At 36.4% G+C, this 13,389-nt stretch overlaps 1 protein-coding gene across 4 annotated transcripts in view; it reads left to right on the top strand.

The window, feature by feature from the left end:
- Positions 1 to 13,389, top strand: part of LRBA (LPS responsive beige-like anchor protein) — a 411,064-nt gene that overhangs the window by 77,166 nt on the left and 320,509 nt on the right. For 3 of the 4 annotated variants that reach the window (XM_056360770.1, XM_056360786.1, XM_056360779.1), the window contains exons 22-30: positions 934 to 1,962; positions 2,692 to 2,781; positions 3,043 to 3,218; positions 4,504 to 4,657; positions 5,055 to 5,235; positions 6,494 to 6,621; positions 7,006 to 7,113; positions 9,671 to 9,842; positions 10,478 to 10,916. In XM_056360770.1, coding sequence (XP_056216745.1) covers positions 934 to 1,962; positions 2,692 to 2,781; positions 3,043 to 3,218; positions 4,504 to 4,657; positions 5,055 to 5,235; positions 6,494 to 6,621; positions 7,006 to 7,113; positions 9,671 to 9,842; positions 10,478 to 10,916 — 2,477 coding nt within the window. The remainder of the gene's footprint in view (positions 1 to 933; positions 1,963 to 2,691; positions 2,782 to 3,042; positions 3,219 to 4,503; positions 4,658 to 5,054; positions 5,236 to 6,493; positions 6,622 to 7,005; positions 7,114 to 9,670; positions 9,843 to 10,477; positions 10,917 to 13,389) is intronic. The other variant, XM_056360792.1, reaches the window with a different exon arrangement.

A 13,389-nucleotide genomic window follows, 5' to 3' on the forward strand; every position in this document is an offset into this window, starting at 1 on the left:
AATTAGTTTTATCAGTATGTTTATATAATTTTTCTATCTGGAATTTTTTTATATATACCTGAAAAAAAAATCATAATTTTTTTCAGCTCATCTGTAGGAAGGTCTTCTCACTTCAATCGGATTGTGTAGCTGTTCTCATGTGCCTTTTAGACTGAGTAACTAGCATTCACTAAAGGAAAAGTCCTTTCGAAAATCTTAGGTATCATTTGGAGATCTCCAGGATTTTGGCTTCATTACATGCTTGTCTCTGCTCTGACTTAGTGTGATTGTATTTTTTTTAATGTAAACTTCTCAAAGTTTATTTGTCTTTGAGGGTTGTTGAGCATACTCAAGGTGCTAAAACGATGTGAAAGCTCAGCTATAGTAAGTGCTGCTGCTACTTGTCACAGTGTTCCCCCTTACAAAAAAATTGAGTTTGTTAGACAGCCATCTCAAATTTAGTAATTATCTGGATGTTATGCTGTGCATGTTTATCTGCATCCTATACAATTGCATAAATGCAAGTAGCACAGATAACTAATTACAGATGACTGTAACCTAGGAAATAATGCAAGTGTTAACGATAAATATGCAACTTGAAATATTTTCACTTATTTTACTATCTTTAGTAGTTCTTAAAACTCTGATTACTTTTAGTAAACAATTTCTCATCCTTAGGATCAATCTAGGATTTTTTGACTCTGGTGTTACCTTTTTTCTTTTCTTCCTTTTGGCCAGGAATACTAGGTACACTTAGGGAAAAACTTGCTCTCAGTTGAAGTGATTTCCAATGTGAAATTAATTTTTTTTTTATCATAAAGATAGTATTGAATATAAATTTGTAGTATAACTTTGTAATTTGAGCAATGTTTTTTTTTGGGTTGGTTTTTTTTTTCCAGAGAAAACAGTCATTAATGTATGGTTTTTAATGTATTTTCAACTCTGTTCTTTTAGGTAACTTTTGAAATGCACAAAGAAAGTCTTTCTCAAATGTACAGGGAATACCAAGGGAAAGGAGATGAAGGGACTGGAATACGTTCTTCAGCTCCAATTAGAACAATTTCTGGAGTTAGCAAAGAGGCAGAAACCAAGGGAAAGCAACAACGTTTGGAGTTAAAAGATGATGCTACTGTTCCTTCCAGCGTTATTGATGGCGATATGGAGTGCAGTATTGAAAAGAGAGAGGCAGATACTTCATCAGATGGTGACCAACAAACTCATTCAGTGTCTGATCATAGGGAGAAGTTAGAGGGGGAAGTCAGGGAGACTACTCAGGATTTAAAAGCAGTGCCTTGCATGGAATTTTCTCCAGAACCAGAAGCAATAAAGCCCAGTGTTTCAGAAATTACTACTGGAATAGCTGAAGCAATTGAAGATTCTCTGAGCAAATCTGAGGAGCTTGTGGAAGACTCAGTAGCTGTCACTGCTGCTTCTTTATCAGTGCAAACTACTTTGGAAGGACAAACTCCTGAAAGTCCAGAAAGCCTGGAAAAATCAAGGGTAGAGGTGGAAGATGAAGATGACTTTGTTGATTTGAAAGAGGAAAGTAGTATGCCTTTATCTTCAGAAGAACTTACAGAAACAAACAAGGAATGTAGCTCTAATGAAAGCAAAGTGACAAAGCAGGAAAAAGCAATAGAGAAGCAACCTGAATCTCTGCCTTCAAAATCTGAAGATACTGAAGGTGTAGACGGGAAAAAACAAGAACTGACTTCTTTACCAGAAACAGTGAGTTCTGCAGTTCAAGAAGTAGTGATTCAACCAAATTCAGAAGGGAAGAAGCAGCTGGAGAAAGAAAAGATTTTTAGTGAAACCAAAAAACCTGAAGAAAACGCAAATGCACAAGTGCCAGAGCCTGCTGGCACCTCTGACAAAAGAATCGCGAAGCTTGATGTTTCTAGTGTTGCATCAGATACAGAAAGACTGGAACTGAAAGCTAACACATGTCTAGAAGCACCTCTGCCCCCCAGATCCGTACCCGAGGTAAATATAATCTGTCCTTTATCTGTCTAGGTTAAAAGCAAAAGGAAGTTCTTATTTTGTGAGACTTTTGAAAAAGTGTGCCCATACACATTTTGGGGATTTTAATGTCTGTGGATTTTGTGAGTTATCTCAAGAAAACTTTCAACTTTTTATTAAAATAGCCTGAATTCTTGCTTATTTGTGTACTGGGAAGTCTCTCAAAATTTTATTCTTTGTACGTCCACTTAGGGATGCTGACGGAGTCTGAGTAGTTGGCTAGATGGATACTTCATCTGTGTTGGTACTTCTGTTCTTAAGTTTGAAGACTTGGAAGAAACATTTATATATTCTGAGAGGATTTTATCTAGAATTTCTTCTTCACTCAACTTCAGTTTTGCTTTTTTCAATTTGGTCTCTTATAACGTCAAGTCTTACAATTATTGAGAAGCGAACATTGCTTGTGCAGAAGAAAATAACACTAAGTTTCTTTCATATCCTGATGGAACTTGTGAAAATATTTTTTTTTACGCTAGCTACTCTGCAGGTACACAAATATACATATATATATTTAGAACTATAAAATTTGATAGGATTGTCACTCCATCACGTCAGCCTACATTTTTTTCTGTAAGTGTAATTTAAAACTGGGCTTCTGTTTTATGCTGCAGTGCTCCACTCCTCTAGTCTTTAGTTTCTAACTGAGCTTTTTGTGGTTAAATAGTCATGTATCTGAGTACTTCCCTTCTGCAGAGATACCTGCTAATGGATGCTCTTCATTCTGCACCATTCTTCCTTAAAGGAGGAAAACTACTATCTACAGCAGCATATACTCCCCCTGTGGTAAGGTTGGGTTGCTTGTGTATGCCTTAGACTGACAGGAGTAGTAGTGCAGCTGTAGACTAGTTTGCAGGTTTGGTATATCCAGTAACTAGTGTTTGTATAATAGTTTTAGCTTTGTTTGTAAACATGTATATGGTCTAAACTTATTGAATATCTAAAATCTCAAGTCTATTAACTAATGCATTTCAGTGTATGCCACGGAAACTAATAACTAGAGTGTGGTTGGTTGTTTTTTTTTTTGTCTGCAAACTGTGTATTCAGAGCTCAAAGCAGCAAAATTCTTCAGGACAAGAGCTAGCCGCTACATCAGATGTGCAGAGAAGAGACTCCAGGTCAACTGTGTTCCGGATTCCTGAGTTTAAGTGGTCACTAATGCATCAGCGCTTGCTCACAGACTTACTTTTTTCCATAGAAACAGATATACAGATGTGGAGAAGGTAAATTTCTATTCTTTATATGGAACGATGTAGACTGGCAGCTCAGTTGTAATTAACTTGAGAGTTTGTTGAAACTGCATCACTCTTTGACTTCCAATTTTGTACATCTGGTATTTTCCTCATTCTTCAGTAGCCTTACTTATTTTGTGACCTATACCCAAATATTTTCAGATTTTTTTTAACACTCTTTATAGACATAAATGTTTATTGGCTGAGGGTCTGCACATATATTTTGACTGAAACCTCACTACGTTTAGGTCAATAGCAGTGTTGCTGCTGATTCTCATTGGACCATGATTTTCATGTTCCTAATATATGTAAGGGCCTGCATCTTTTATTAGTATCTAAATATGGATATATTTTTTTAAAAAATCTATCCCAAATAGTATTTATTACTTCTACATTTACACACACTATATTTCTGCTTTGATAGGGTTCTGTGAACACAGGTGTTCTATGCATTTATGCATTTAAAATTAAACTTGTAACAGGGACTTGGAATGCAATCATCAAGAAGAATTTAGTAAAAAAAAAAGCAAACAACCATGAACTTTGAAAAAAGTTGTAATTCTGCATGTTAACATTAAAAATTAGTAACTTACATAACAGTGGTGTCTATTATTTGCTTGTAGTAGTGAATGTGAAATTTAAATTGAGCCATATAGTTGTGATGACTGATAAAAAGGAATGTAAGGATGAATAGAGTATTTAAGTGTTTAAAGCAATTTAAATTGAGGTGAATTTTTGTCTGACTATAATTTTTAAGGTTGTGATTAAATGGACCTCGCAGGATATCATCAGATGTAGCTAAAATATTTTTAGTTTAGGTTCTGTTTTGAAAAGCTATTTCAGTGTTTTAACAGAACTTAAGTTTTTTTTGTTTTGTTGATTTTTAATTTGAGAAAGCCGTTAGTATTTGCTTTATTTTTTCCAAAGATTTAAGTTCAAATCTACTTCACACTTCCAGCAAACTTTATTGTATTACCTGATACAGTGATTTTCGCTGTAGCAAGTAATCATAGACAAGCCTATAATATATCTTTATCCAAGTGATGATTAATAGGCATCTTGATGATTTTAGCAAGCTATGATCTATGGAGGTTTAAGAACAGAAAGGAAATGGTAGTTTTAGGTTTAGATTAAGATTCATCAGTTGACTCTTGTAGTCATGTGTTATTTGCTGCCCCACTGTTGTCTGTTTTTAGGTTTATGAAAGCATAAAAATACTAAAATACCACAAAAATAAAGCTGTATTCTGAATGTTTTTTTTTTTTTTTTTGGACAGCCATTCTACAAAAACTGTGATGGACTTTGTGAATAGCAGTGACAATGTCGTATTTGTGCACAACACAATTCACCTCATCTCTCAAGTGATGGACAACATGATCATGGCTTGTGGTGGTATATTGCCATTGCTTTCTGCTGCCACATCTGCTACTGTAAGAAATTTAATTTTTGTTTAAAAATTTATCTCTTGTGGGTGGATGCCTTTCTTTATGCAGTGTATTAATGATTATATTTGTCCTTTTGGAAAACAGGAATGTATGTGGGATATTTCTACAAACACCTCTTTCTTCCTTTTTTTACATCCATCTTTCCCTGAGATAAATTGGATGCCTTCCCTCTTTACCTGAAAACATAAAAAGAAGTTGCCTAGCTTCATTGGTCTTGAATGGGACTAAATCCCAATGCTAATGATTGTTCCTAGAATCTGACTAATTACAACTTTTGAATGTGACTGAAAATGGACTTCCAGCATACATTTTTCTTCAATTAAGTTGCAGGAATGTCACCTTTGTGAAGAAGTAAATGCTACTTTCAATTTTTCTCTTGTAGCATGAATTGGAGAATATTGAGCCAACTCAAGGGCTTTCAGTAGAAGCATCTTTAACATTTCTCCAGAGATTAATCAACCTTGTGGATGTGCTAATTTTTGCAAGCTCTCTTGGTTTCACTGAGATTGAGTCTGAGAAAAATATGTCATCTGGAGGAATTCTGCGACAATGTCTTCGTCTGGGTAAGCATATAAAACCACTTAATGAGCATAGGAGCTTGCTGTTACTAAATAGTTAGCAATTGTTAGCTTTGTTTTTTTTCTGTCCTTTTTTTGTTAAATCAAGATTAAACTTAGTCAAAGAAGCATTGGGATCTTTTACTATGTTACTATTAGCATAGTCTGCAACGCATACACATGAGGTTCTTTTCCTCTTAAAAAAGTTTAAATAAAAAAATTACTAGGTTTGGTAGCCTGACTGTTGTGGATGCATGTGTTCATTTTATCCACGAAGATATTTCTTTTGCCAAAGTTCCCCAAATAGTCAAGGCTGAGAATATAGCAGCTTTAAGAAAAAGAAATCTTGTGTACAATATGTAGAAAAGAGGTTTAAATCTTAAGGTTAGTAGATGGAGGTATGATGAAAACTAGAGATGGAAATTTCTGAAGAGTAGGATTCAAACTGGGCACTAGTTGTATCCAGTATTAAAGGCTGTTTGCCTCAAATTGTATTGAAAGAAAGTGGTCATTACCTATAAAAGTAATGACTGTTCTGGAAATGTGAACAAACAGGACCATAACTGGGTTTAGTTAGTTAACACAGGAAGAGTATTCATGCTAGTTGCATGCTGTAAGATTTTTGTAATGAAAAGTTTAATTTGCATGAGTGCCAGAGCAGCTCAGAGCCTCAACAGTAACTAGCCTTCCTCTCCCTTTCTAGGCAATTAAAACTTTGTGCAGGTAGAGCAAGATTTATGGGATGCAAACAGGTATAGAGGTGGGGTAGTTCTTTTTTCCTTTGAAAATAATCTTAGAAGATGAAACAGGTACAATTGTGAAGCTAAAAAAATAAATCATGTAACTTCAGAACATTTAGTCCACGAGTAACAGAGCATTGCGAAGCAAACATTGTCATTTGTTTCATTAGTGTTTCACTTGGCTTTCTTCCTTGCTGGTCTGTGAAGTATAGCTGTCTTCACCTGCCCTGCCCCATGGTTGTATGCATGGTGAAATTTCACTGAGGGGTGCTAACTTACTTTGAAGAATCCATTAGATATAGCATATGTGTACTAGTAGTTTAGTATTAATTATTACTCATAAATTATTAAATAATTCTGAGCATTGTTTTACAACTATTTAAAATTTATGGAAGCAAAATATCATTTTACTGATGTGCTTAAACATTTTAGTTTGATAAACAGAAATGTATTATACAGCTCTGTAAGGGATATAGACAATACTATTTCCCAGAGTAATTCTTACCATTTCTTTTCCCTTCAAGTATGTGCGATAGCAGTAAGAAATTGCTTGGAGTGTCAGCAGCATGCACAGATGAAGCCTGCTGGAGACATTGTGAAGAACCAAAAAACAGTGCAGGGCTTTATAGGAACAGGAAAGTCTGCAGCAAAGGCAAGTATAAGACCACATTCAGGAACAGAAAAGTCAGTAATTATTACTGTGTACAGAGAGGGGCAAGTTTTTAAGTTTATACCTGCACCGCTGATACTTTAACAGAGGTGAAGGGCATAAACTGACAACCTGAAGTACTTTTCCTAAGATGCGAATTTAATACTGACGTATTTAACCTTTCACAGTGAAATAAATCTGTCACAAGAACTTGCCAGATTTTCTTTTCCCCTTTAAAGATGAAGTGCATACCTGATCTTTGTGCTCTAGTTATGACAATATGATGTACAATGGGTGATTGTACACACAGTGCTTCTTGGTAGAATGCTTTTAAAAAGAGGATCTGAAACAATTGTTGTTGTTTTGTTGTTTGTTTTTTTTAATAAGAGTCCGGTGGACATTGTGACTGGTGGCATTTCTCCAATACGAGACCATGACAGACTTCTGCAGGATATGGATATTAATCGACTTCGAGCTGTCGTGTTCAGAGATATAGTAAGTTACAAATAATGTTTCCTTTGTAGCTGGATTTCTGCATATATCTGGTTGCTGAACACTTGATGTGTGTTACGCAGTTTGGCTAAATGGAATTTACAAAAACTGAATAGTGCTCACAGTAGTTGGGAACCCATAATACTCTGCAGCTGTTGTAGTGATGGGACCAGAAAGAGGGAGAGGTGAAAATCGCTGCCTGCTGATCATGCTCTTTGATGTGTTCCTAAGAGCTTATTTTCGGAAATTCTGCATATTGTATATGTTGTGTTTAGTACAAATACATAGTTTCACATGCTGTACGTAGCCAAGCTGTTTATGTATACTATGTATAATAAAGATGTTTGTGTACTTTTTGAATAGTGAGTATATTTTTAGCTAATTCGAAATTAGCGGTTATCCCTAATTCCTTTACTTCCCCTCAGAGGAAACAATTTGTGTGCATGTTCTGTAAATATGCATATGGGTTTTGGTTTTAAATTGACTAAAAATATCTTTGCCCTATGTCAGCAACTTTATAGCTGATATTGAGGAAATTGAGATTGATTGCTTAAAAAAAACACCTCGGTAAGCAAATACAGCAGCTGTAATGGCTATGAGTCATTGGTGGCCATGAGCTTGGACACCAGAACTTATTTTACAGTAGTTGGACTATTTAGCAAGTATAAGGATTTACACAGTGACTTTTGTTCTATCCAGAAGAGTGAAGAGTCTTTGGTTTTTATCTTTACCGCAATTATTGATTGAAAAAAGCTACTTCAGTATCTGTGCAAAAGAGTAACAGGAAGTGAATCTTTTATACTGGTGGAAACTAAAATAATCCCAATAATGCAATCTTCAAAACAAAGTGCATTTTTTATCCTAATTTTTTCTTTTTTTAAAAAATTATATACACATACGACCTCTGCTTTCTTTGCATATCTGTTCCACCAGGTTTTCTGTTTCACAAATAAATATAACATGATGCAATAACTCTGGTTTTTGGCTACTGTTTTGAGATGTGGAGAAAAAGTAGATTTAAAAACTATTCCAAAATAGATGTTTTAATCTGAGCTGCTTATACTTGCATCTAAATATTTTAGGTTTGATTTCCGTGCAGTTTCTTACATTGTGTTTAGCACATAGAATTGTGATTGGCATAATTTGAACCTGTATAGAAGGAACTTGGATGGATTCCACTTAACCCCCAGTAGCAGCACTTCCAGTAGTATATGAACTTCATTTTAAGGAGTTCTACAAAAATAGCAGGAAAAGTAAGGAAGGGGTAGTGCTAATTCACTGGATCACAACTTTATTGTACGTCTTGCAAAAATTTACCTAGCAAGAAAATTCTCTACCTTACCATTGTAGGAGACTCGTCAATCTCACACTGTGCTTGCCTGATACAAGCTGTTACTATCTTCCTGTTTCTATCTTGTTCTGTGAAGAAAATTAAGGATTTGGGTGGTCAAGCCGAGGGGAATATAGGTTGGGTTTTTAGCATAACAAATAGGATCCAGCTATGTTATCTAGTTTTTAATAGAGAACTTCTCATAAACTTCTCCCAGTATAGGTTATTAAAGAACTCTTCATAGAATGTGAGACTTCAGTAGGCACTACCGTAATGATAAAATGAGCTTTATCGTTTAATTTACTCTCTTGAACTGCTCAGAAAGAAAAATCAAATGCTACCTGAGCCCTTATGTAAATGAGGGGGATAAAACCCCCAAACAACCTTTCTTTTACTGTTTAGTCACTGAGGATCTAAATATTCCATTCTCCTGCGATGCCAAAGTGTACAAAGCTTTTCTTCCTTCAACAGCCGAAGTGGACAAGCATAATGTCTAGTCATAAACTAGACATCATAATGTCTAGTCAGGTCTGGGATGTGGCTCTTCTCTCTGTTTCTTTAGGAATGACTGATTACTCTGGGGAGGTACCTGGCATAGTTCATAGTAAGATTTGGTTTTAAGATTTTTCTTAAAATCTCTTCATAAAGTTACAGCTGTAATCCAAATGCATATTTATTTGCCAATTCTTGTTTAAATTGTACATAGTACAGTACATCCATCTGGACAATCTGATGGTGAAATAAAATCTTAACGCTGGTTCTGGAATTTGTTCCACTTCCTTCATTAATATTTAATAGTTTATAAATGCTTTTAGAGTTTTCTTGAATATGCTTGCCTGATTGTACTTCACGGCAAGTGCTGTTTAGTATCTTGGCACATTTGAGGAAATGTTATAGAGGAAACACCTGTAAATAAATAAAGGGGACCTAGCCCCTGCACTAATTTGAAGCATGTAGTCAAAACACAAAACCTTAGTCAAAGTTGTCATATTTATAAATGAAAAATGAAAGGATTAGTGCCACTTGAATACAATTGCTGTATTCCCTAGCTTATAGGTGAGACAAACTGTAACTAGAGAATGTTGTTCTTCCATTGTTGACATATCAGCTTACTCTCGGTCTGTTTATGGTAGTGCTGGGCATACTTTACAGAAAAATAAACATGCTGCTGAAATTGTAATAGAAACATCTGTGTGTGTGTCCTTGTGTGTGTCTTTTTTTTTTTTACAGGAGGATAGTAAACAGGCTCAATTTTTGGCTTTGGCTGTTGTATATTTTATCTCTGTGCTCATGGTTTCAAAATACAGAGATATACTGGAACCCCAGAATGAAAGACGACCGCCAAACCACAGTCAGCCATGCAAGGAATCAGAGAGTGAAAATAATGAAACTCCTGCTACAGGTGAACTGTTAATTACTTGGCAAGTGAAAATAGTGGTTTATGCATCTTAGAATTCTGTGGAAGTCCATGTGAAATTGTATAGAAATATGCACGTTATAACCACTTAAACAACGTTATAGTATTCAATTTGCCTCGGTGTTTGTGTGTATCTTTTCCTGATCTGGGAGGAACATGATCTAGAGGTTGATTTGGCTGTGTAGAGGCAGTTAATGAAGTCGCTAAGTATTCATGAATGCTTATTGCAGAAAGATTACTTATTTTGAATAATGTTAAGTATGCGTAAGTGTAGATTGGCAGCTTTTTGTTTCCACTATGAGACTACTTTCTCCTGTTCTTTTGTAGGGCAATCAATTAATTTTCATTCTTTGACTGTTGAGTCAATATCTTCTATTTCCTTGTCTCAATTTTTGGATGTTGTAACTTTTCAGGTTTCTCAGAAATTAGAGGTAATTCTTCTAAGTTTCCTATTAAATACTTACAGATAATATTAAATATCTAAGAAGGCAAGAGGAAATACTTACAACTGTGTTATTTCACTTGTCACCTATTGGTGTTACTTCTTAAGGAGTAGTGTGGTGAACACAATTCTGTTAATAATGAACTTAAAATGTGTATTCTGGTTTTGTTATGAACAGATGTGGAAAACACATCTGCTGCTCCTGATGCTTCAGCTTCCACTGAAGATTCAGAAAGTACAGCATCTGTACAAAGAAGGGATTCTGGTCTTGGGGAGGAGCCAGCCTCAGGGCAAACAAACAATTCCAGCAGTGTTGCTGAAGCAGGACCTCTGAATGTCAGTGCGGGTCCAGATGCAATCAGCGAAGTACTATGCACACTCTCATTAGAAGTAAATAAGTCTCAGGAGGGCAGAAGTGAGACAGGAACTGAGGATAGTAAGCCTGCAGCTTCTGTGCCAGCTGCAAAAAATGTCAACGTAAAGGACATCTTGAGAAGCTTGGTAAGCACACCATCTGATGGGACTGCAGTGGATGCTGCTCTTCTGCCACCAACCTTCCTTGGAATTCTTGGCGATGGAGCTGCTGAGCAGTCTGTACAGTTCCATTCCTTTGACAGGTAATGTAACTTCTAAAATAATCGCTCTATTTTGTTTTGCTGAAGATATCTGTAAGGAACAGAAAAATTCACACTTCAGTTTGCCAGATCTCACGTACAGTGTCATGTAGTGCTTAATATAACAAAAATGATTTTATTTACAAGTAGAACCTTTGACTACGAAGTCCACCAACTTCACATAGGTTCATCATGAAGGTACTTTCTGCAATTCATGGGATGCTATGCTATGTTATGCTACAAAAGACTATGGAAATGAAAGATGACTGGTGTTTGGGTTACACTTGAACGTCTTGGTCTTGAAGCCAGCACCTCTTCGTAGGAGTTAACTTTCCTGTCTCCATATATGTTACAGGTCAGAATCATGTATGGTAATATGGTAAGAGGGCCAATAAATTGCCTAGAGATAACTGCAAGAGGTAAAGAAAAGATTAAGGGTGTAAGCTGTTCTTTCTGTCTTTCCTTTTGTCTTTCCTGTTCCCAACTGCAGCACTTGCAGGTGAGTGCTGCTGTACTGGGCATACTTAGTTTTTAAAGTACTCAGGAAATAAAATGGATATTAAATAAATAAAAGTAACAATGATTAGATTAGCTTGTGTATTGATCACAAAGCTGTATCTAGTTTCTGTTACTGTGGGCCGCAAAAGAATACTGGTTTAATAATAGTTATAAATGGATCAAAAACAATGGAGTAATCATCTAGGTGTCCTTCTACCTATAGAATACTCCCATATTCATTTATGAAAATGGACGTATATTCTGCCTTCTGGCGCTAAAGGCCTACTTTAAATCTTCCAAGTTTCATTCTGTAGATAAATTCCTAAACTGTTAATTTCCTTTGTTGTTATAGTATCATTAAAAACTTTCATTTTAATGAATATCTGCCTTTCTTAATATTCAAATGCTGTGGTGGATTTAAAATGGAGCATTCCTGCTTTGTTTCTCTTTTCCTTTTAGATTTAAGTCCCTCTTTCCTGATAATAATTTTGGTGTCACCTACATCTCGGTCTTATTAGCTTCTTATCTTTCCTGAGCGTAGTAGACCACATTGTCTTTTACTATGCTTATTGACTTTTACTTCTCCCGGATTCTCCAAAACAACAGATAACAAAAAACAAAAGAAAGAATCCTGTAACAATTGTGTTCCTGCCTCTAGAAAAAGCCTTAGTCATATCCAGAAATCCTGGAGTCAAGCTGGTGCAAGGGGGTTCCCTTGTTACCATACCAGTATCTGATCCTTTGCTTATTCCTGAACTTCCTCTGGCTCTGTTTTTGCAGTCTGTGGCGGCCTTGCTCAAACTAGCAGCCTTAGATGGCCCAAGAAAGTGCATCTCTGCCAGGGGTATGGATGCAGCTGTCACAACATGTCTTCTCAACTCAGATTGCTCTGTTACTAGTGGGGGAGGAAATGGTGGGGGTTGCCTGGCTAGATCAGACACAGAGGTTGTATGCTAGCGTTTGGCCCCCTTGCTCCTATCTCAAAGTAACTACTGTGATCTGCTTGTGATGCTAAACGGAAGGACTTGTTTTGGGAGGGTAAGAGGATGGAGGCAGAGGGGGAAAACGGGGAAGGGGGGCACTGAATGAGAACTTGTCGCATCTCCCTGCTGCTGCCTAAGTGCTTTTAGCACTTCCCCACTGAGGGCTGTGATTGCTCTTTACAACAAGTGGGTAGTCGATGTGAAATAATGTAATGTTTCAGTCTATGACTAATGTTTTTTCCTCAGGAAATTTTTATTGTTTGTTGCTGGAGTGGTAGAGATTTGAACCACAAAATGACATTAGCCCGGAGATTCTGGTACAAAAGTGCATGTTGCATTTAGGAATTATTTATTAGCTATTGCTAACAGTGAAGGCTTGTACTGGCTGTGCAAATGTGATTTGAATTGGTGTAAATCAGGTTAACTAGACAGGAAGTAATTGGGCACTTGCAGTCCTGGTATCTGACATAGGTAGATTACACCTACAAAACCTTCTTAACAGAGGAAACTGCGCAATTTAATCTGATAACACGTACACTGATGAAATACTGGGCATTGGCAGCAGCCCTTCAGTCACTTGCAGTTCTGTTTTCTTTTTTCTGTGTGGTTACAAAGTCACTCAACAACAAAAACCCCCTTAAATTCCAATGTGTTTTGTAAGTCAGGTCACTGAAAAGTTGAACTACTTGCTGTTTTGCCTTTTTATTTTTCAAGTGCTGTGCTGTCCCAGATGGACTCCTCTCCTTTTCTCACCTCTGAAGTGCCAGACATTTGTAGCCACAACTCCTAACATTCTCTCACTTAACCTTGAGGCATAATTACTATATTGGATACTGAAAGGAAGCTACTCTGGTGAAGAATATATACAGAGCAGTGAAAGGGTGCATGGATCGGAGTAGTAGACAGCAGTGTGCTTGTAAATGGAAGGGCAGAGGGCAAAGGGTTTTGTGGGGGTTTATGTAACTAGCTGGACTGCTCCACAGTGATAACTTGTG

The sequence above is a fragment of the Falco biarmicus genome, chromosome 1, assembly GCF_023638135.1.
Source record: "Falco biarmicus isolate bFalBia1 chromosome 1, bFalBia1.pri, whole genome shotgun sequence".
Taxonomy (NCBI): Eukaryota; Metazoa; Chordata; class Aves; order Falconiformes; family Falconidae; genus Falco; species Falco biarmicus.